The sequence below is a fragment of the Nesoenas mayeri genome, assembly GCF_963082525.1.
Source record: "Nesoenas mayeri genome assembly, chromosome: 17".
NCBI lineage: Eukaryota > Metazoa > Chordata > Aves > Columbiformes > Columbidae > Nesoenas > Nesoenas mayeri.
Window position 1 is genome coordinate 10,706,408 of NC_137565.1, and position 24,257 is coordinate 10,730,664.

General features: G+C 41.5%; 1 protein-coding gene across 1 annotated transcript; it reads right to left on the minus strand.

Moving 5' to 3' along the window:
• Window positions 1-473: 473 nt before the first annotated feature.
• Window positions 474-21,526, minus strand: SUDS3 (SDS3 homolog, SIN3A corepressor complex component). Its single transcript, XM_080354972.1, has 12 exons — window positions 21,279-21,526; window positions 19,965-20,034; window positions 18,958-19,013; window positions 18,479-18,550; window positions 16,195-16,214; window positions 15,474-15,630; window positions 13,729-13,824; window positions 11,680-11,741; window positions 10,736-10,757; window positions 9,937-10,042; window positions 6,304-6,388; window positions 474-4,232 (listed from the first exon to the last, which is right to left on the minus strand). Exons 1-12 carry the CDS (start codon window positions 21,442-21,444, stop codon window positions 4,134-4,136), a joined length of 1,011 nt encoding a protein of 336 aa, XP_080211098.1. The 5' UTR covers window positions 21,445-21,526; the 3' UTR covers window positions 474-4,133.
• Window positions 21,527-24,257: the final 2,731 nt, after the last annotated feature.

The following is a 24,257-nucleotide window of genomic DNA, read 5'->3' on the forward strand; positions in this document are numbered from 1 at the left end:
GAGGTTTCAAATTTAAGATGGATTAAATAAATCAGGAGCTGTTTCCAGCAAGTTCAATCTCACAATTGCAAGGCCCTATAAAATGACCCGCTTTGCTCAAAGCGTTGCTACTTCAGATCCAAAGGCTTCAGTAACTCCCCTGTATTGCAGTTCAGCATCTTGTTTATGTGGAATGTAGACACCCATCCTGGTTATAGATAAAGCATTGAAAGCATTTTGCACTTATGTCTTTGTTTCACTTAAAAGGGTATAGGGCTGCTGAGCTGCTCTCCCCCTCCACCTGTTTCTGAACCCCTCAATAAACAACCCCAAACACAAAAGCAAAACCCAACCAAAACAACAACAAAACCACCCCAGAAAAACTTGCGTGGTTCTGTTTTTGCTCTTGGTGAAGTAACACAAACCTAAACAGCTCTTTATGTGTATTTATTAACTGAAATCACTAAAACCTTTCAGAAAAGCATTCTCGCATAAAAAGGAGGAATTCAAGTACCAGCATTCACTCCATTGTAAAGAGATACATATTTAAAGTATTGCAGGAAATATTTTGGCATCCCAAAAGTTTGAGCTGATGTTAAAGGTGTTTCCCAAATTCAGCATCAACATTAAAATAGTGGAATTCTTTAGCTGTATGAAATGTGACAAAGGGTTTTCAATAAATCAGAGAAAAATGGAAACACTTATTCTTTTGTTTTCTAAATACTTCAAATTATAGCAAATTTTTAGTGTTAGAATTGGACAGACTAGAACTGCTGACAACAAACCTTCGACATCCATTCACATTTTTGTAATTGTTTCACATTTGCTATTTGCTTCTGTGGAAAAAGGACCCAAAAGGTGTTTTAATTTTCCTTTTTCTGAAAGAAGAACCTCAGTTATTCACAAGGGTCACAACAATTTCTTGCTCTTATAGGCTTTATTTTTGTAAGTTCCCCAGAAACGCACAAAAAATTGCCAACAATCAAGACTGGTGTCATTAAATCACTTTGTCTCTTCACAAAACTCCAGACAAAGCACGAGCTAAAAAAGATCATTTCCTTTATTAGCATTCGCCCCAGGAAAAAGCCTCTTTGGAAACCTTCTGGGGAGTCTGATGTGAAATCCCACCCATCTGCACAGGCAATGGCTGCTGGGGGAACCTTATTTTGCACTTGATCAACATCACAATTCATTTCTCAGGGAAATAAAAAACCTGCTTAATGTGAGTCAAGAGCCAACTACAATTTAACCCTCAATAAGTCTGGGTTTGGCAGAAGGTTCAACCTTCTTTAAAATTCCTATAACCAGGAGTTAAAACCATTTCTTAAATTTACTTTAAACGCTGTCCACAAGGAGGATTAAATCTTTTCCTAAGTGTAGCAAAGCCATTTCTGTTCACTGAGGGTCTGAGTTCTTCAAAAGACTGATGTTAGCCAGGCAAACAGCAGACAGAAAAGCCAATTTTCTCTCAGAATTTAAGCACGACCTTGTTCATCTCCTTGAGTAATTTGTCTCTCTTTTTCCAACCAGCGGCAGGAAATCTTCATTTCCACAGCTGATGTCTATACTGTTGATCTCCACACGCCTCATTCTCCCCACAACACATTTTGAGCATCCTTCTAGGATTAAAAAATGTCCTGCAGATCTACTTCTTATGGTGATCAGCTTAGGCAAGACACTTTCATTTCATTAAAAATAAGATGAAGTAGCCTTAAAATAAAATACCTTTGGTGTAGCAGTTCAATGGCTACACACCCACACTTTGGACTGTCAAAAGCAGAAATTATGGTTAAAATGTTGATTCGGAGGCACTGGGGAAACCGGGAACAGGCCAGGAACTGAGAGAATGGAGTTGTACAAACCTCACACATCCTTCCAGGCGATCTGAGATCAGCGTGAAAGAGTTTGGGATGAAGCTTTGACACCTTCCGCGCTGCCCTCGATCAGGACCAGTTTACAGAACCCAACTCCCCAGTGAATCCCACAGCACTCTGACTGCTCACTGTCCTCCTTAACTTGTTTTCTCCCCAAATTATCTTCAAATTCTGATGAAGGTGTGAACTAGAAACGTGTGTCCTGTCCCACAGCCCTCCAACACCTGCCATCTAAGACCAGGCTTGAGAGTAGCTATTCTGTTCCACCAAGGAACAGGGATGGTGAGCAGATGTTCTTCATTCAGATGAAGATGTGGTGATGAAGCTTACACAACATGCACCTTCCACACTTCTAATACCTTTCAAGTTACCCTAAACCAGACAATATCTGAACAGGTTGACAAGATATCTTCCCAAAACTGAACCAAAGTTCCCAGCTATTTCCACAAACATACATATCGATAAAATGCTATAGGTAGGAAATAAATCCTGCTGTTTACTTAGCACTTTTTATTGTAAGAACTATGATGTCCGTTTTAAGGCTCAGTGACAAATCCTGCTCGGTACATCATCACCTTATTAAAAACCTGTCACACGTACAGAGAACGCTAAATTATATTAAGTATGCTGTTAACTTGACAAAATACAGCTCTGCTTTCCACCTAACGCTGCAGCAAGCACAGCACATTTTCAAGGGGTGGGAAACAGGCACCCTCTGCTTTCCTCAACAAAGCTCCAGACTCAGCTGGAAGTCAAAAGACAGTAAAAACAGGTAAGGATGTCTCAGCCACAAAGGCAACACATCAGAAATTCAGCCATAATGCCCCACTCCAGATCCACATACAGACACCAGCGACTGAGATGTGACTGCCACCCAACTGCAGGAAGTAAAAGAAACAGAACCAGTTGTTTAAAACACGCCATTTATCCAGATATGAAAGGAAGGCTTGACTGATGCTGAACAAGAAAACAGCTCAAAAGCAAAACCAAAAGATGCCTCAAAGTGACAGATATTGATAAAGGCAGAAATCACAACGTTTTGTCCAGTAATCAAAAGGAGCACAACGTTCTTTTGCACAGAAAGCCAAGATGTGACAGCATTGCCAGCGCAATGTGCACTTCGGTCGTACACGGTGCTGGTGGTTTCAGCCACCAGCAAAGGACTGGGAATGATAAAGGAATTGCAAAGTCAGATCTTTAAACATCCTGGAAGGGAGCACATAATATTGTTACTTGAGCATTTTCACTTGTGTAGAAATCCAATGTTCTCTCCAGTAATTAAAACACTCCTCAAAGGGAAACCTTGGTGTGACGTTTTAGGGAACGAAGGTTTCAGCGTACACTAAGAGCATATCAGCGCCGCTTCCTGCTCTGTATCCAGCTTCTTTGAAAGATACAACAGATCCAGGACCTTCTGTTGGCAGGATTCCAGCATGTTCTGTTCCTCTAACATTGGTAAAGAATGTGAAATTTGCCTTCCACCTCTCTATGTGAGTGGTTATATTCATATCTTTCCCATAGTCTTGCTGTCTCCAAAGTCCAGTTAATTAACCCTTTGGTTTATACTCATCCACCTATTTCAGGAAATCCACTTCAGCAGCTAGATGTACTCTTTGCTTGTTCATCAAAAGGTTTTTAATGTGAAGAGAAACAAGCTTCTGATTAACCACATGTGATTGCTTAGCTACACTAAAATCGACTGGATTTTCAGTCTCTAAGCTGTCTACACCTTCCTAAAAAAAGCTTCAGTGCTCAAGTCTTTAAACAGTTTGTCCAGTAAAGCCAATGTTGTGTACCAGGTGCTACAGATGTATGTCCCAGCTGCAGTCGAAAGCTGACAAGATTAAACTCCTTTTGCCAAACATCCCGAGTCTTGCAGAAAAACAAGAACAAATAACCCCAGGTCTTCACAAGCAAAGCTTCTTCCATTGGTCTGATCCAAAACATAAATGTCACGTCGTTTTCAACACACGAGTCCCATTTATGCACCATGAAACAACGATGAAAAAAGTATGATGCAAAGTAGTCTTAAATAGTCACCCAAAATATAAAGAAAGCGTTACAGAAGCTTGATGCAAAATCCAGAAATAGTCCAGGGCAGTGTTTGGGTATCACTAGAGATTTAAGGGCTACTGGGGATTATGTGGCCAGCCACAAACTGTCTCGGAAGAGGTCACGACAGTGTTCTCTGCTGCTAAGGTGAGTGAACAGTCTGCCATTCCCTGCTAGAGGTTTGTCTATCAGTCAAAGAAAGAAGAGAGACCAAGGAAGAACACAAAGTCACGCAGCCGATCGCCGCCGGATCACAAACACACCTCGCTGCAGCTGCCCCAGGTAGATTCTCATCTTTGTGCTGTCACTGGTTTTCCTCACCCAGATCTGCAGGAAAGAAAGGAAGAAAAGGCCAGGTCATGTATTGGGGAAGAAAAGGAAAAACCTACAGTACACAAAACACAAACAAGTGCAAGTGTTCTTACTGTCAGACCTGAACATCTCTGTTACTCAGGGTGCAGAGATGATTCCGCTTAATCCCTCCTCCCTCCCCATGTTAGGTATTTGCAGCCTGAATAGAAAAGGAACTAAGGTTTCTACCTTTACCACCTTAACTCCCCGCTCAAAACACTCATCATGAAAAATTACTTGTTCCGAGCATCATCGGGAAAGCAACTTTCCTTCTGATACTGTTCACAATGGAACTCTGGCATTAAGCTTTGCCTAATCAAGAATAAGTCTCTCTAGATCCACAGATCATAAAATTATCTATCCTGGGATTTACCCAGACAAGTTAACTATTAGTCAAATAAAAAGCTGCTTCAGATTTTGTTCAGTGAGGCATTTCTCACAATGTGTTACATGAATTATATCTGAAGATAAAAAAGCATCTTTCTTTTAAACACCTGCATGGAAGAATTCACATAACTTGCTGACAGTCAGTACGTTCTAAAGGACAAATTGCTTCCATGGAGGCAGCCACTGAGAATTTTTGAAATATAAAAATCACTTTCAAGAGGTTTGGACCCAAATACTGGAGTATTTTAGGACACAAGTCCAATATTGCCTATTGCAAATGACTAGCGAGTGAGTGTTAGCATGCAATTTATTCAAAGCTTTTAGTTTTTAGATACCATGTCAGCTACAGGCCTGGCACAGTAGATTGATTTAACTCAATTAGAGACCTCAAATCCAGGTCCTGCCTTCTCACTTCCCAGTTCAGGCAGGAACCAGCAAAATCATGGTTCGGCAACCACATTTTTAGGTGTGTGATGGAATCTGAGATGTGTACATTGCAGTTCTAAGAGAGAACCACCTCATTTCACTAATAAACCATAATGGGATAAACCACTGCTGCGCCTCCTCCCCAGCCTCTCAAAAACCCCCACTAAACCAAAAAAATAAAAGCTACTGTCTCACTTTAAAACTGAATTCATAGAATTATAATTAATGGATTGAATTTCCTCCAGGTTTCAGGTAACATGTTCCCAAAAGACTGAGTTTTAATGTTAGAAATTAACAGTAATAACTTTCATCAAATAGCAGGACTATACTTTTAATGCATCCGTTAGCACACTACTACTACTTTATCTAAATAACCAACTGTTGAGCACAACGACTGTTATTGCAAAGAGAACAGTTGTGATACAAAGCATATCCCATATGCAACTCATTTTGTTGAAAATAAAATATTTTCCATTAGCTGCCAAAACAAATCAAAGTGACTTTATTGGCTGACTGAAGAGAAGCGCGTTCAAGTCTGTCATTTCTTTCCTCGGAGTGTCTGGAATCTGCAAGCAAAGAACAAACCGCTCCCATTGCCCAAGTGATGCTCAAGCATCGAGTTTATTTTGCAGCGAGAGTCACTATTTTAGGCACACACCTCTCTTCACCTGCTTCTCCAAGCTTGAATCATCAGCCACAAAGAAATGGTCTCAGACAAGTGACTCACCTGCCCTGTCTCCCACAGAAGAGCCAAACGCTGCCAGGTTACTTCGTAACACCCAGATCCAAGTGAGCAGGAAGAATTTTCCCCCCTTATAACAACTAAATCTGGTGACAAAAAATTTCCTCATGCTCTTCTGGATTCCAAATGAGATATATATTTTTTTAAAATAATGCATTAATAATAAGTGTATGTACATGCTTGAAATAATGGAAATGGAACCTATTAATATTGTGCCAATGATGTGTCCGTTCTCATTTTTCCTGCCTGCCAAACTACTACTTACAAAATGCAGGATCATTCTTTAGAAGCACCGCCAGTCCCTTCCCACCCCAGCTCTGTATCACGAAGAGATCTCTCAACTCAGTCTCATCTTGGATTGAGCTTCTTTAGACACCAACTACATTCTTTCTGAAAGCAATATTGATTTTCTTCTCTCAGTCCTTACATCTACCTGCCTACACTGACCCATGGATCTCCCCACTCCCATGACAAACAAAGCAGCCCCGCTACCTCGTTGGCGCCCACAGAACTGATCACACAGCTGATCTTAGTGTTCTCTTTAGACTCCAGGTAGATAGCTTGGCTCTTGTGGTACCTGCAAAAATAATAACAATAAAAAAATTAAGAAAACACTTTAAACTATTAGCTGTCCAAAGACAGAAACAGAACTAGGACTGATAAAGCTCAGGTTCTACGAGCATTTGGATAGAGTAAATACGAAGTCAGTCTGTCTTTCCACACCACTTTTCCCCTTGTCACCAACATAGCGGGTGGTCTGATCCCACACACTCCCACTTTGCATCTCAATGATGCTCCAGGATGAACAAAGCTCTCAATTCACATTTAATTCTATATGCAGATTACGGAAACAGCTCTCACATGTGAAAGGAGGAGGGGCAGAGCACCAAGCCATGAGATCAGAGAACACTGGCTGACAATAAGCCCCTGTCTCCAGAGTTAATCAAACTGGCCCTTCACATTGCAGACACAGGATGGATTTAGAGGCAACTCCATATTATGCCTGATAAAATGTGACAGAGCAAACCAGATACCGAAGTTAGCCACATTCCTCAATGCAAAGTTACTAGTGCACCACCGCAGTAAACTACATTTTATCAGTGAAACCCATGTATTGTTAAACAGAGACCTCAAATTTCAATACTGTGTTATTTAGTGAAAATAACCCCAACGGGAAGTGCTGTGTTACTGACTCTGCATGTACCTGCCACAAGGAAGCTGTACCTAAGCACATCCATTTTTTTCCCCCCTTAGATCATATTTTAGTCATGCTATATATTTTTGTTAGTACCTTTTGTATTAAACAAAGCAAAAACTTGGAAATTCATAACTCTGAATTGCCTGATTTCAAGGTCTTGCCTTCTTTGCAGACCACGTTTCTGGTAGGTGCTGCAAAGTGTGCTACACAAAACTCACCAGTTTCTGTTCATTCTGAAGGTGGAACTAATTATACCAGCACAGATTATTGGTAAGTAATAATCTTGATCACCAAAATGCTTTATAGTTATAAAAGCATAACTAGACTTCCACCTTTATCCTAATCATGATGTGCTTTGTATTTACCCGGGCAACCCAAGCTGCAGAATCCCTGCACAGAGATTCCCTCAGTAGCTACTCAGTATGCAACTCCCTGCAGTCCGATTGCCTGACAGCCATTTGTCCAAATGCAGGGATCTGCATAATCTTTAGTTATTTCTACACTAACCGTACCGTAAATACCAACTCTTTCAATAGTTTATTCCATAATCTCTTCCTACAGGTTCATGTACTCAGAATTTCGACACTGCTTGCCAGTGACAAGAATGATAGTGTTGGCTTTCAGCCTTCCAAATATACTAATTACCAAAGGGCTGGGGGAGGCACTAAAAAAACAACAAAAAAGCCACCCTCAAATTCTACAACCTTTAGACACCTATGCCTAACCACAATTCTTTCTCCCCCATTTTAAAAGAAAGGATGTCAGTGGGTTCCAGGGCAATGTAATAGCAGCAATTTACTGAGCCAAAAATCTCAGTTAACTGAGCTCAGATGACCATTAATTGAAATACAAGCTACTACAAACCAGACCTCACTAAGACGTAAAGGAAATTTAAGTTAGCTTTCAAGAAGAAGAAAGTGCCAAACTACCCTTGCTTTTGCAGTAAGTAAAATACACCACAATACCGAGAAGTGACACCAGCAGAAATCATTCCACTCTGCTACAAACCATTTTGCTGAAAGGCCAAGACATTCGACTGCATCTCCATCAGAAGACTGAAAGAAATCACTCCGCATTATTGTATGCAGACAAAGCTAAAAGGGGGTTGTTTTGCAGTGAACTGTATTTTAGAATCTTACAGGGAAGAATGGAACAAATTGAACAAGGATAAAAACCTGAAGTCTAATTCCACATCCACCTGAAAGGCCCTACACAGCCTCCACTTTGGAGATATATTTGTGAAATGTCCCCGCAAGACCTTAGGGAGTCCATTAGTAGCCTGAAACATTCACTGTTTTGAGATAATGGTTCTTCACAGCTGCTGTCAGGAAACAGAAAGTAGCGACTCCTGAGCTGTGAGTTTTATGATTTCTGCTACATGTCAGCAGTTACAGCCTTAATAAACCTTAGAAAAAATTACCCTCCCACTATCAAAAGTTACTTGATTATTTTAAAATACCAGCTACTTTGCACAAGTACTATTGCTATCAATCAAAAAAATCCAAGCACGAATATTACAGCCAAAAAAATGTAAAACACTTATCTTAAAACAGCATAAGAACGAGGAAGACAGGGAAGATAACAGCTGGAGTTCTTGACCATGAGACCCCCACAACAATGAATTCAGCAAGATAAAAATATCTGTTAGAGTTCCATGTCCCAACTAGATACCTTTCAGAGAGAGCTTGTGCTTCTGAGAGATTCATCTGGGCTCATGGAAGCTCTCCTAGGTTTAAATGTGGTGGGAGCTTGAGAGCTTTACTGACAGATTACTCCAGATTCCATCTTTTTTTCTTTTAACTTATGCAACACTTTACAGTACTCCACATGCTTAAAAATTCTGAAGAACAGTTTATTCATCCAAATATATCCTAGAGGATCGGCACTTTACACAAAAAAAATTATGAAAGCAAAAAAAAAGAACTTCATGAATCTGTGAAATGACAAGTAGCTGGTTCAGATCACGGCTGCTTTACACTTCACACGTCTCAGCTCCAGGCAGCAGCTTTTATCAGTTGCACCCACTGAACCTTCCACGACGCTTCGCTGTCAGAAGACTCACAGAAGGAAAAACTGACCAACTGTACAAGGCAGCTGTTGTGTAGCATACAAGCTTCACGCCTATCATTTTCCGTGATAAAATTACAACCTCATCACTTGTTATTTTGAGCCACCAGCACACCAAAGCAGGCTACAAATAAGCATACAACTTGCAAATTGCTTTCTGCTCAAGGAGTACTAGATTGCCATCTCGATTATCCAGTTCTGCATGTCTCACGGATTAAGTTTAAGACCTAAGATTTCTCTGCAGAATTTAATATTTCTTTGTGTTTTGTGAGGCTTGCACGGCTATATGCCCATAAAACTTAACAGAGCTAAATCCAATCAGCAATTCTGTAGTCGCGTCTCCTGTGTGGGTTTGATCTTTAAAGGTTATTGGGATTTGTTATTAGAAACATTTTTCATTCTGCTCATCCCGCTGCACAACGTTCCTTCTGCCACCTCGTGGAACCACGGGCTAGCGCTCTACAAAACACAACAGCAGGAGCGCAAACGCTGCCGACATCAGCGGACCTGCGGCCACGGAGCATCCGCAGCCTGGCTGAGCAGCTTCATGGCTACATTGCTCTGCAGCTGCTGGCGGTTCTCTCACTTCACATTCGGTTTGACAAAAATGTTTCCCAAGTGGAAAGGATTTCAAGTCTCCTTTTATTTGAGCCACTCCTCAAAGTCTATGAGGTCCAAACACTCTATTATCACTTCTGAGGTACTAAAGTTGCAATGCTTAGCCCTTAGGATGTGGCTACTCTCTGCCCAAAAACATTTTGTCCTCAAATTCTTATATCGAAGCAATTTCTCTCCGCAGCCTTTGTCTCTTCACTACACAACGCTCAGACTGATTCAAACAGAGATTTATCAGGACTTACCATCTCTTGTCATAGTAGAGTTTTCCATCTTCTATCCGGGCTTCAAACCGCTGTGCTGGAGACTCCGCGGGTGTAGCTGGGAGGTGTTCAGGAGAGGAGGGAGATGCTGCGAATAGCAGAGACTGTGCTTAAAGACTAGTGCGCGTTCAGCACACAATAGCACATCTGACTGCAGAACTGCAATTAATAAGGTCGCATTATGCAGAAATAATAAGCACAGAAAGCTACAAAGTCAAATTTGCATCAGAAAAACGCTCTATTGGGATGAATAATTCAGCCTCTCCTTGAGTATATAAATGCTAATATTAACCTGAAAAAAATGTTATAGGTAGGTGATGGACAGTATGTCCTTGATTTTGTTTGAATTCTAATTATTATAAAGTAGATAATAGGGCCAGGATTACACAGGCAATTTAGTAGCACCCTGTCTTGAAATAAAGCGTTAAGACACATCTGAAAGCTGAGCATATAAAATTAAGCTCTCAATCCCTCCATCAACCTGACAAGCAAGCAAACTAACCCAATGCATCTGAATATCATGGAAAAACCCCTTTACGCAGCTAGATCTACCCGTACTCAAATGTTTCAGCCACCAAAGATGCATCCATCTCCCTTCCCATCCCTGACAAACTTCAGGACAGATGAGGAGACTCCACAAAGTGAAGAACAGCCATTACATAGTCAAACCAATTTATACAGTCAAATTACACAGCAATTATATAGTCAAAAAGTCTACAATATAATTGTCTGTTCAAAATAGTGTGAATGTGAACAAGTTCCAGTGCCACTGTTAACTCACCTGGTCTCTTGGGTGATTTAAGCTGCATGGAAAGAGAGCAAAGAAGGATTAGAGATCTGACAGGTCTGCAGTAATCATCTCAGACTGTCTTACTTTCCACAATCTAAATGGTTCTTTTTTATTATTTTCAAATGTACTACTAACTGGTATAAGACATAACCAGAACAGCATGCTATAAACAACCAAAGGTGCAGATAATCAGTATCACCATACGAAAGGTCTACAAACTGAACTTCCACTAAAGCAAGGCAAACTCAAACCCATCTAACACACTATGTTTTTTTACCATGATCCAACATTCCTCAGGGTACATAAAATACAGGAGATAAACCATTAGAAACACCCCAACAGCTGGTACAAAATCATGCTCCACCACCATCCTCAAAGGCTTTAATGAACAGCCTCTATTATAAGAACTTAAATACGTGTTTAGCAAGAAAGCAACAGTGTAATAAAATCTAGACAAGCTATAAACACACACATTGTACCCTATGAGGTTTGCTGAAGTACAGTGACAGTGGGGAGAAAATAAAATGCCAAACAGACCAAAAAAACCCAACCAAACAACCAAAAATCACAAAAAAACCCCAAACCAAACCACCCACTGTAAAATGACCAGCCCACACTAAGGTTTAAACCAGACGTGTTAACATCTGTTCAACCACGCAGAGGAAGAAAGCAGCTCCTTCAGACAGCTTAGCACTTGGTGCAGACAAAAGGTACCATATTTAGATGACAGTCATTTTAATGAGGTTAATTAAACCTATGAAAATAAAAGGGAGGAGATACCATCTTGCCAAGTCTTTTATTGCGTTATTTCACACTGGGATGAAATAGTCACACATCTCAAAAAGGAACATAAACCAGAGCGCTGTGTTCTCTGCAGGGGAAAGCATTAGCTTCTCTTTACAACAAACACACACAAATCAAGCGATAATCCCTACCTTATTCAGTGTTCTCAGGTCCTCCATTATTTGCTCATCAGTCAACAAATAATTTAGCTGAGGTATCCAGAATTAAGGCTCCCAAAAAATCTAAATAAGCAAGGCTGAAAATTAAAGGTCAATGACATTTCACGTGTCTAAACATAAGGCAAAAGGCTTCTGTAAGCTGCACAAGATTTTAAAGTGTCACACTTGAGCTTTTGTGTCATATGAATTAATTTAAGTCCATCTCCACAGAGCCTCATATTTAGCAGCAAATAGCGTGCAAAATCATTTTAACTGATTCAGACATAACCATCAATGGAAAAATCTTTAGCGCACTGACATTTACTTCATGGAGGCATCAAGCATTTGTGTTTTCAGTGTTCTTCATCTCGCATTTCTATAGAGAACAATCTGGGAGCTCAAACACACTCACTTCAGCGTTTGCACAACGAAGCTGCATCCCACCCAAAACTATGAGAAGCAAGTCAGCATTTTGCAACTTAGTAAGCAGGAATTGAGAGATAGGGACAAGAGAGGGAAAAACAAAACCAAACCCAAAAGCAAGCAAACAAAAAACCCACACCACAACAAAACAACCCCACAAACGCACAGAGAAAGTCAAGAAAAGAACCAGAAAAATCAAGCCAGAGGCAAAAAACACATCCTCATGTAGATGAGGATAAAGAAAAGCCTACTGTTCACCTGAAACCAAAATCTCAGAACACACAAGTTAGTGTGTCAGAGCCTCATTACAGCTCTGCTGTCATTTTGTGTAGTTTCACGATCCCATCTTCCTACTTCCCTTTCTTACTGCTCCTCTACCACTTTCCCCATCTAAATACACAGATGGAAAACAATATCCAGACAAAGCAGTGGACCCGCTCTTGACATTTCATCTCCAGTCTTTCCTCAAAACAGCTGTTAAGTCAAAAGTGCTCAAAGTATTAAACTAAAGTTAACAATTGTTAGGCTGTATTTTAAGGATTTTGGTGCTGATGAACCTCAATCCTCTCCCCAGTGAGGCAAAGCAGTTTCATACTGTGGCTGCCATGTCACGCTGAATTAGTAGGACATGTTCGCTATGAAACTAATTTACTTTGGATGATATAGGGGCACTAATGAATAGATTTTTTTTCCTGAAAGAGTGAACAGGATCTCTAACCAGAAAGACATTCATTAAAACTGGAGATGTTTGTGCCCATCCTGTATGAACTCTAGTTCGAGGTCTGATATTGCCTGTGCAGACAACTTGAGTTACTTGAAAGTCATAAATAAGTATTTTTAATCTGATCTAAGCCATAAAAGTTTGGAATCTAATAATAAGCCTCTGTTAAGCAAACATCATTGCCTTCTTTTCTGGGTGAATTTAATATACAAATAGAAAAAGTGCCTATCATCACAGAGGAGCTAAAAGCATATTTCCAGAAGCCAAGGAACATTTTAATTATAAGAAACATGCAACAAAGCAGAAGAGAAATATTATATACACGTTTTTCTCTCTCTCATGATATATAAAAACCAGTTAGATTTTCCATCCTTTTAAATTCAAAGAACAACTCTAGCACTCCTCGCTTTCGCTGTGCTTCTCTATTGCATTCAGATTAGAGATCTGAAGCCTTTATCAGAAATGGGAAAACTAGTTTGATATGGCAAATATGATCTTTCTGGCAAACGTTTTGTCACATCTTGAAATGAGAAAAGCTTTGGCTCATGTAAAAAAGCCATTTACTATCTATAGAATCAATTACCTCAGCATTTATATATAATGTTCTTTTGAAGTTTTTCCTTTGTGAAAAAAACCTACCTGAAGAATTCAAACTATTCTCACTGACAAAAAAAGACAGTTCTCTCACAAGACTGTGAAGTTCAAGTTAGGATACTGAGGTATCTCCAAAGACTGGTTGTGTTATATTAGTTTATCATATGTGATGAATTGTGCTCCAGTATTTCCAAGATTAAAATCTGATTCTAGCACCTCATTTCATCCTCCTTCCCGTACAAAAGCACAGATGCAGGTAGCACACTGGCTGCAAATACACCATCCCGCAATGACTCAAAGGATATCAGGGGCAGGTTTCCTCCTCTTGTCTGGGATAGGAACTGGATCGTTCGGTCGCCGCCGCAGTTTCCTTGTCATAATAGGCTTCACTTCCATCGAATCTGTAGAATAATGAGGTTGGAGAGCTGATAAGACCAGAGGCAATGGGGGAAGAAGCAGCAGCTGTCTGCACAAGGCACAAGGAACATAATCTTTCCTCTTTCATACAGAAAATTGGATTTTTTTGTGATGGTTTCCAGCATCCAAGCTGGAACTGCTGACAGTGAATACAAGTTCTCTTTCATACTCACTGTTCAATGACAGTGTTGCAAAGCCACGGTTACAGCTTCCAGGGGCTGGAAGTGACACATTTTGGGGGCATTTTACAGCTCCTTGAGGTACAGATAACGAGCACAACGATGCTACAAGGATTCAGGGCAAATTTCTTTAATGTTAACGTGATTTGCTTTTGAAGAGATCATTTAAAAGGCAAAGTTCAGAGTTCTCTGCTAACAAAACTTGGATAGTTAACACCACATAAAACATCAGCTACAAAGGAATTGCTGCTTTTTCTTGTCTACAAGCTGGAAAAATACCTTTGTCAAAGGAATACAGATAATTACTGCATTCAAGACTGATACAAGTTTGCTGGAATAATTTTAAACACAAATGGTATTTAGACTCATTATCTAAAACTGTTTCAAATTATGATTAATGAAATGAACCTAATTAATAACATGCAGAGCAGCACTTGACAGGAACTAAATTATAGCATATGCACTAGGGAAAAAGAAAAATAATCTGTTTAAAATTGAAATCCAAGTCTCATCACCAAGTAACGACCTGAAATTACAGTTTGTACAAATGTCTATGGACAGTCTTCACTGAACTACTTTACTCAAACTCTCACAAATCATTCCTTAATTATGAAGATATCTTGAACTGGCAAGCAAAAGGCCACATCTTAAATGCTAAACACATCATCTCACCTCTTCTATGTGCTGAGATTTATTTGCTCAGCTTTAAGTGCACCTGAATCACATCCTGGATAGCCCTTAAATCTGTGAAGCCTCTTTGGCTCCCTCTAGATGCCAAAACCTTGAGCAGCTCTACATGTTCAAAGTACACCAAGTTACTTTCCTCCATATCTCAAGGGTGAACAAGGACGACCCCGCTGCACATTAATGGAACAAATACTACGAGAAAAGCTTAAAACGAGAAAGTGCCACCCAGCGAGTGTATACCAAAGGAAACCTTATCTCTAGGATTCAAAGCTGAACTTGAAAAACACTGAACATTAATAGCCCTGGAGGCCTAAAAACATAAGTTACTTTGTGTTGAATGTGAGCCATTCTTCTCATTTGTTAAGACTGATTTACAAGAGCCTCAGAAGAGGGGTTTGAAGCACCTACTCAAGGTTTACAATCTGGAACCACTGGTTAGGTCAGTGTGGTGGCGTATCTCAACAGTTCTACTGCAGGAACTAATGCAGCCCCTTTCCCTGCCCACAGGAAACCCGACCCACGCTGCAGCACCACTGGCACTGCTTTGATTCACCTGTCAGTAACTCACATCAATAGATTTTATTATTATGAACAGCCTTCTCCAGTAAAACACCACCAATCCACATTCTACATCTGTTGGCATTTGGAAAGCTTTAAAGCCTTCACACCAGTTGTCTGTACGAACAAGCATTTCTACCTTTCTTTCTTTCTTTCTAAGCAGTAGCAGAGTGGTTAGGACAAACGACAGATGCCTATCTTGTTTTTACCTCCTGTTAATTCCATGGTCAGCTTTTCATTCTCGATCATCTTCTTCTTCTCTTCCAACTCTGCAATCAAATTCTCCTTAAGCTCAATTTTCTTATCTTCAAACTCCTTTGCTGCTGCCTTCTTTTCCTTGACATAATTTTTTTCCACCTGATCTGTCTAATGCAAACAACAAAAAGGTGAACTAAGGACCTCAGTGTTACCACAACAGCTTCTTTCAACTGCTGCACTGATTAGCTTTTCAGTTCAGAACTGTAGCCAGTTCTAAAGATTATCAATATTCATAATCGATAGAAACCATCTAAAATTACTAAATAAGCAGTAATATATTGGCAAAAGAATTAATTCTTTTTAAAAATCCCACAACATTTTAATGCTGCATACTGTACCATGTCTCTAGCAGAGGGCTTTTGAGAGTTACAAACAGTATCACTATTTACACACTTAAACATGCTTTTTAAACATGACAAATGCACAGCCAGCATACAGCAGGCCAAGAGCAAACATTTTTATCATTAAAATAGAATCTTAAAAGTCCAGAAGTTACTCAAAGTAGTACCAGCAGTAGGCTGTACTACATCTCAAATGTAATAATGCTCACTAGAGGAAGGAAAATTCTTTAAGTCTTCTGGGAAAACAAGGACAAGTACCAGTCAATTAAACAGAAGGTTTATTACCTCTTCCATCTAGTCAATACATATTTGATAAATTAAGAGTACTTACTTCCAGCTGGAGGAACAGTTCTGAAAGAGAAGACAGACTTAATTTATTACCTTCAAAGATGCACAAAAAGACTTCCCTAACATTTTTAGTCATTGAGTTCTGCAGCCAAGAGAGGCAGTGAACTGAACCGTGTATGTACCCATCCCGTCTCTAATCCCACTGCACACTTTTACACTGAAAATAAAGTAACTGAAAAAAATCCACAAAAATATATTGTTAATGGAAGTCTTCTACAGACTGTCAAGCACAACTGCAAAGCAGCATTGCATACAATTCAGTAGTCTATCTTCCTGTTTAGTTGAAACCAGTTAATACTAGATACAAACTTCACAGAGTGAAGCTTGGACTGTATAGCTGAACATGTGGCCGGCAAAAGTTCATAGTTGAAGCCTTCTTCATGAATTTCAGCAATGACTGGTTCAGAAATAATTCCGCAGCTGTTAGAAGACTCATCTACTCAACTTGTGTCCGATCTCAGGCTGTTTATGCCTGAGAAGACAAGGAAATCGTTACGTATCACTGAAGGCTGAGTTCTAACACGTGGCAAGGATTAGTTCCAGTCACACCTAAACATGAGGTGAATGGATTTCTGGGTGTGAAACAGTCCCATTGCTGTTTGTGCAATTCCTAACAAATTGAAATTAAGTAGGACGGGACTTTTCTTGTGTTTCCTGAAGGACTTAATGCCAAAAATAAAGTTTTAACTCAAGGTAGTGGCAAGAAAAGCCAACTAAGGCACCTGAGCAGTCCTCAGTTCATCATATTTCATCAGCATATTAAGCTTTGGCAATACTCAAAATAGTAAAAACTTCTGTAGAGATCAGAGACTCCAAATATGTTTCAGAGAAGACTGTAGTAGCAACACTCAACTCCTATGCCTTTAAAAAAAATTAAACCCCCAATAAAATAGAAACCAAAGATGATAACGGCCCAATTAAAATAAGAACAAAAACCTTTTGTTTGCAAAGGACTCTACCAACTGAGCATGGAAGCAGTATTATGGAGGTAATCACATACAGGTAAATCTAAACAGTTGCTTTAGTATCTGTGAATTCTCAAAAAACAACCAAAATGCCACACACACACCAAAACCCACCAAAAAAACATCAAAAAAAACCCCAACCCAAAATCTCAATGTGGGAAGGATAAATGTAAAAGACCGTTCCTCCTGTGGTACTAGGCAGTTGAATTTTCTTATATAAAATTGAAAGTTATCACCTTCTGCCCTCCTGTGGAAGAAACACGTTGCTGCAGCATTGGTCTTTGCCAGCCAGAAATACAAGTTCACAGTCTTAATTTTACCAAAACAACCCTGTATTACAATAACACAGCTCTAACATACACGAAATTCATCCGAGAAGACGGATTCCATTTAACAAGAAGTAGTTCAATTCACTTAAATTCCTCAAGCAGATCCTTTACTGCCCCAAGCACTTTCAGAAAGACACAATTTACACCACTCCAGGGCTGGAGCACATTGGCTATCACACAATTGCCACAGCTGCTCTGTGATATTTCCCAGAGTAACAGCCCAGGGGTTAAAGGATTCATCCAGCTTTTTCAAATGAAGAACAGCTACATTTCCAAATGTAGCTCCTATAAAAGGCCCTGGTCCAAGAGAAGCACCTACTGGAAAGAGGGGGAAAAAAAAGAAGAGGGCAAACAATCTAATTCTAAGCAGTTTCTCTGCAGTACCACAATAAAGGCTGCGCAGAAGAGCTGAGGGCTGGGCACTTAAAGTTAATTTGGGCCTTCGCTCCTGAAACGGAGCGCCAGAACGCAATGCACAGGCAGCTCATCCAATGCCACAGCTACAGAGAACAGCAGTTTCAGCTGCACACCATCTGTATTCACTGTTCCAGGGCATGAAACCAGATCTCTGGGAAAGATGCTTAGTCCTACCTGTCCGTCCCTGCAACAGAAAGGAACCGCGTGCCTGAAGGTTTCAGGCCAGTTGCACAAAAAACAAGCCAAAGGGGAAGACTGTGCCAGTGCCAGAGAAAAATGAAACCATTTTTCATTTGTGCTGTTTCAGTCAAATGAAGACTAAAACCATCTATTAGTGTTTAGCGAATAAATAATAAAGAAATAAAAATCAAGATAGATCCCATCATGCTTTGTACACTCCCAAAACAACCACACGATACCCTCAGAAGCAGAGGAACCCTTTGCTCCAGCAAGTTCTTTTTCTTTAAAGGACAGAATTATCAGTCTTTTTCTCCAGGTGCTATAAAAACCATTAATTTAAGTTGTACGCAGCATCTTGGAAAAAAGTTCAGCTTACCTGCATTTCGTATCCTTTCTTTGTACTGCTGGTCCAACTTTTTCATTCTTTTCTGATATTCCTGAAGAGTACCTACGAGAAATAAATTGTGGACTCCTGCTCGAACTTTCTTTTTTTCCAAGAATTAAATTTTCTCAAGGAGCCAGACACCATTTGAAACACAAATAATAACAACTGAAATCAGAAAACTACCGCTCTAGTTTGCTTGTTTTGATAAGCACGTTCCCAGTTTTTTCAGAAAGCCGACTACTCCACTACTCCTTTTAAGAAACACTTCAGTACACAGAGGCTTAACTACGAGTGTTCCGAGGGAAAAAGGATGGAACGTGGCTGATATTTTTCACTCAGCAGCATGACCGAGAGCTGCCATTCAGTGAAGGATCCTGTTTACATCTTTCAAAATCCTCATCCTTCTATGACCTTTGAAAAGTGCTGAAAATGGTTCGGGAAATAAAAAAGCTACCCTCTTCAACGCTTACCTTCCTGCAATTGCTGTAATTGCCTCTTCAGAGATGCCAGTTTGTCCTGATACATCCTGTAAAGACAGACAGCAGGCAATTTGACTTCGAAAAACAAACGTACATCACTTATTTCACCATCTGTTGAGGTAGGTTACAGAGCGTTCACAGGGAATTAAAAACTTTTCAGAGGAATTTCAGGAAACAAACAAACAACAACCCAAATATTATTCAAATGAAAGGTTATCGTTCTGTCTAAAAGCTCTGCCATCCCATTGATTTTACAACCCACCCAAGGTTGAGAGATTCGGGGTTGTTCAGCCTGGAGAAGGTGCCAGAGAGATCTTATTGTAGCCTTTCCGTACTTTAACGGGTCCGATAAGAAAGATGGGGACAGACTTTTTAGCAGAAGATGTCCCTGTTCATGGCAGGGGTTGGACTAGATGAGCTTTGAAGGTCCCTTCCAACCCAAACTATTCTATGATTATTAAAAAACTCCTGAAGTCTATTCCTGGTGCTGTTGCAAACTTGCATTTTTCTCACATATATGTGGTTTAACACAGGCCTTCCTGACACGTATAAAAACTGCAAATACACCTAAACATTAAGGGAAACTAACTCAAGTCTCCAAAAAGCCCATCCTGTCGGACAGGACAAGCATTCTGTTGTTTAAGGGATTTTAAGAGGCATCCTGCTTTTTGCTTGGCTTATATAGAGTAGATCTTTTATTTTAAGGATCTGACTGCAGCAGGATTCATTTGCAGAAAAACTCTGCTCCTCCCAGAAATCTGTACCTATTTCTTTGGTCAAAACAGCAGCAGTGCTTAGTTTCCTGAATACATATAGAACAGAGAAAGTAACTGAACAGAGAATACAAGACTCATTAGTAATTACATTGGGCTAGGCACTTAAAAACCCCAGTCTTGGCCCAAAATATTGCAAAGTTTTATGTTAAAAAAAAAAAAAAAAAACCAAACAAACAAATAAACAGAACTTTATCTTACTTTTGATTAGAATGAATTACTTACTGTTCTTTCATTTCCACAAAGTCCTCTTCCTCATGTTTCGCCAGGTCTGTTTCACTGGCATCCTCAGTGTCTACACGAGGTAAAGAATAACTTGTTACAACTAAAGTATTAAAAAAAACCCCAACAAAGTAGTAAATTATTTAAAAGCAAACAAATCCCCAAAACTCACGCAATTTAACCTCAAATACACAACCAGACAGGCCCCTAGAGAGGTGAATTCAGAAGTGAAACAAAGTCTTATCTCTTTCCTGCAACTATGAATTCACCAGTTCACCTGTGTAAATCCTCTGGCAGTTTAGCAATGACATTTACATCAAATCTAAACAGCTGCAGTTTAAGATAGTCTGGTAATTTCTTCCCAGTTTAAGACAACAGGTTGTACATTAACACTCACAAAGACATAAACAGTCTAAAGATTCTGAAAAATATTCCAGACTCATTCCTGTGGTTCCACTCATGACATAACATACTGTATGGAAAACAATGACTGAACCAGCTGTAACTGATTCTGCATCTTGACCTGAAACAGCCCAAAACGAAAATACCACAACTAGATGCAGTTCAGGTTGACCACAACGGTCTCACTGCAGGAAACAAAGTTTGACACTGGGATCTGAACTTGGCTTCCCGGCTCCACATCGCACTGAGGTATTTCAAACTCTGTGAAGGACTCTGGCTGACAGAGCAACAACAACTGTTGAAGGGTCATTCTTCATCTGCCTTATTTGTTATTTTATGCATCATACACCCCAGAATACTTTAGGTTTTACTTCCATTTTCTCTTCTCCACTGCTTTCCCAGTCCTACAAAACCCCTCTGTCCTCAACGTTGTCTTGCACCCCTTACTTCTTTCCACGCTTACTTCTACATTAAGTACCCTCTTCCCCCTTGTCCCTTTACCCCACAGAGATATAACCAAGCTTCATACACCACATTTCTCCACTGTTTTCACCCCGTTGTCTCATACACTCCATCCCAGCTCCCGAGGCTCTTCCCGCCTCTTCTTCACCTGCAAAACCACTTCAACCCCAGCTCTCCATCACTTCACTTTTCTCGTGTCACACAGGGAACCGCAGCCAGCTAACAGGCCTCGTTTTCCGCCCCTTTCCTCGCTGTCCCAGACCCTTTCTCCATCAAACCCCACTCAGGCCTTTCTTCCCCAAACACGTTCCTCCACCTCCTCACCCCCACCTCGCTGAGAGCCTCCCACCACCCCCCATGGGCCCCAGATGCCTCCGCTCCTCCCCCCTGCGCCAGCCTCCGCGCTCCCGGAGCACCAAAGCCCGTCCCGGTCCCGCCCGCCGCGTTACCGACCCTCATCGGAGTCGCGGGCCCGAGCGCTCCTGTCGCCGTCCTCCTCCTCGGCGCTCTCCAGCTCCTCCTCCTCGTAGTACTCGGGCCCGGGGGGCATGGCGGGGGCGGGCGCCCCAGGCGGCGCGGGGGCGGGCGGCGTGGCGGACACCAGCCCGGCCGCGCTCATAGCGACAGGACAGAGCTGCCGCCCGGGCCCGCGCCTCCGCCCGGTAACGGCGCCAGGACCCGCGCCGCCACTTCCGCTTCCGGCCGGCCAGCCGCCCACTGCCGGAGCGCCACCGCCCGGCGAACGCGGAGGGCACCTAAAGGGGGTCCTTTTAGGGCGGACACTGGAGGCAGGTTGAGGGTTCGAGTCCCGGCTCCTCCAGCAACTTAAACAGAGGTGGTGTCTGCCAGGCTTTGCTCTTCACGGAGTTCATGGGGAGAAAGAGGGCTTTGCCTGCACCTCCGGAGACCTGTAGTCTTCCTTTTTGCCACCAGGATGAGCCCATATGCCATGAAATGCCTGTGCTGCAGGACATGGGCATGCCACGGTGCTGCTGCTTGCCAGAGAGAGCAGGACCTCACATGCTGGAAGTGGACTGACTTTGTTTTTAGAAATTAGCAGGTGGGTTGGACTAGATGATCGCCAGAGATTCCTTTCAAACCCAACCACCCCAACCATTCTGTATTCCATACTCCCAGCAAGGCACCACCATGGTACTGTGATCTTGCCTTTACCCAGGTGGAACAGCTGCTTCACGCCAATAAACACCAGTTTCCATGGAAAAGGCGCCTAAAGCCATTATGGATACCTCATGTCTGCCAGACTTAGGTCATCCTCTTGACCAGCCACTGCTACAAAATTAAGGACCAAGATCTAGATCCTGGAGCAAGATTCACATGCAGGAACCACTAAATACAAGATCCTACTCCATATAAAAATGCCTCCCATCAATATTTCAGGCTAAATATCTCATGTAGCCCTTTTCTGCAACTCTGAGTCACCTGTGAAGGATTAATTAGTCTCATTTCTTCCAGCAGAGCCGTACTAAATGCCTACCTTAACCCTTGTGAGGTATATTCCTCAAACGTACAACTTAGTGACTCAGTGGGATACTATAAACACCTCATCAAGGGAAAGGAAATAAAATAGGTTTTATCTACTCAAACCCATGGCAGCGCTTTTTCAAACTCACTGAACTGGGCGTTCAGCAGCCGAGAGCAGCACCAGGTCACACTCTTTGTGCTGAAAAGAACTGCAATAATGCAGTGTGTGCACTTTGCCTTCCTGTAGCTCACCCCAAAGATCTGTTTGTCCTGACTGACAATTTTTAACTGGGAACACCCACATGAAGTACACCCGATACCTTTTCACGTAAGTAAATATTACCTTTTACAGGAGATGAGGCTGAGACACAGCTAAAAATCAACACTAAACACTAGCAAGAGCAGTTCCCAGAGCTCCTTATCCATTTGAGGGCATTTGACTGTGCACATGGGAGACAGAACGGCAGAGCTGTTTGTCACTCCTCCATTGCTGAGTAAAGCCAGGTGCAAGGGGTTATCAGCATTTTGGAAGGCAAGCCTTTCCCTTCCTCCCCACTCGGGCAGCGGTAGCTGGCAGGGCTGCCAGTGGCCACAGGGCAAACAGGAAAGGGTGTGGTGGCAGCTGCCACATCGCGTGAGCCGCCCTGGTGCCCACGCTGCACCCAGCGCCCTCAGGTTTGTCCTTTCCCTACAGACTCACGCCTGGCTTAAATTGTTCAGATAACTTTCCTGAAGTCATACAGTTAAAAATAGAGCTGGGACTGCCCAAAGCCCTTTCCCAGAACTAACCGGAGCCCTCTTAAAGCTTTATAAACACCATTTTCCTCTTTTCTTCCCCATTTCCTATCTGCACCTCTTCTATCTGTCCATTCATCCAGCTCCCCTGCACGCTCAGTTTGTCCCGCTGCGGGCAGCAAAACAGTTGCAAGCATGTCTGCGCCGCAGCTGCCCTCCCAAGGTTAATTTATCCCACGTTATGCTGCCTTAGCACTTTCTGCTCATCCTAAGCAGATTTACACCCAGGAGCAGCCGGTCTCACACATCACAGAGAAGGCAGGTGCGTTTACTAACACTAGGGCACACAGGAACCCTTTGAACAGCAGGAGCTGCAAGCAGCAAATGAGTAAGAAACTGTGCACAGCTGCTGATGCGAAGTTTTTTAGCTCGTTCTGTGGTCAAAACTGGAATCTCGCCGTTGCTCTCTTCACACTAATTCCTCATGTTTAATATTAGCCTCCTGGAGACACCCTCTGCTGTCATCTCTCAGGCATTCAGTGGGAACCCAAGGGAGGAGGTTCAGCTTCCAGGAATGCCATGTTTCCCTGACAAATGTAGAAACTTAACTGTCTCTGCCCCAAAGAGCTATCACGGAAAGTTTACATTTCTCTCTCAAGCTATTTTTCTTGGCTCATGTTTTCATCAAAGGTGTTTTTCTCATCACGACTCAGTTATTATTTTATATACATTTGCTCCGTTTGAAGAAAGATTTCTGCCTCTTGCTTCATCAGCTTTTCACAGAGTAGCTGACGCAGAAATCACACTCACTGTGTTTTTCTTTTCATTTGTAAGAAACAGAAACAAAAAGGTTACAAAGCCCAACCTATAAAGAGAGATCATGGTGGTTCATTTATTGTATGAATTAGATGACTGCAGCAAGAAAACCTGTAATACAGAACCTTGGCCTTTGAAGAACAGAACAAACACCAACACCCTGAGCCTGGAACACATTACTTTTGAGTCTCTGTACCTTTAGTTTCAAAGGGCCACATGCTGATGGTCCTAGAAGAAAGTCCAGGAGGAAAACAACCGTCAGAAATTAGCAGAACAAGGCTGCAGGAGATAAATCTCTGCTCCTTCAGCTCTGTTTGGCAAGACAGCATTCAAAAACTCTCAAAGGATAAGCCACTGTGGGGCTCTACAATTATAAAGGAAGGAGTATTTGTCTCTAAA

Coding starts and splice junctions, on each gene's coding strand:
- SUDS3 (XM_080354972.1), bottom strand. CDS start 21,444: ATGAGCGCGGCCGGGCTGGTGTCCGCCACGCCGCCCGCCCCCGCGCCG. Junction 13,825..15,473: donor GACCATGGAATTAACAGGAG/GTAAAAACAAGA, acceptor ATTATTCTACAG/ATTCGATGGAAGTGAAGCCT. Junction 11,742..13,728: donor GAGGAGGAAACCTGCCCCTG/ATATCCTTTGAG, acceptor AATTCTGGATAC/CTCAGCTAAATTATTTGTTG.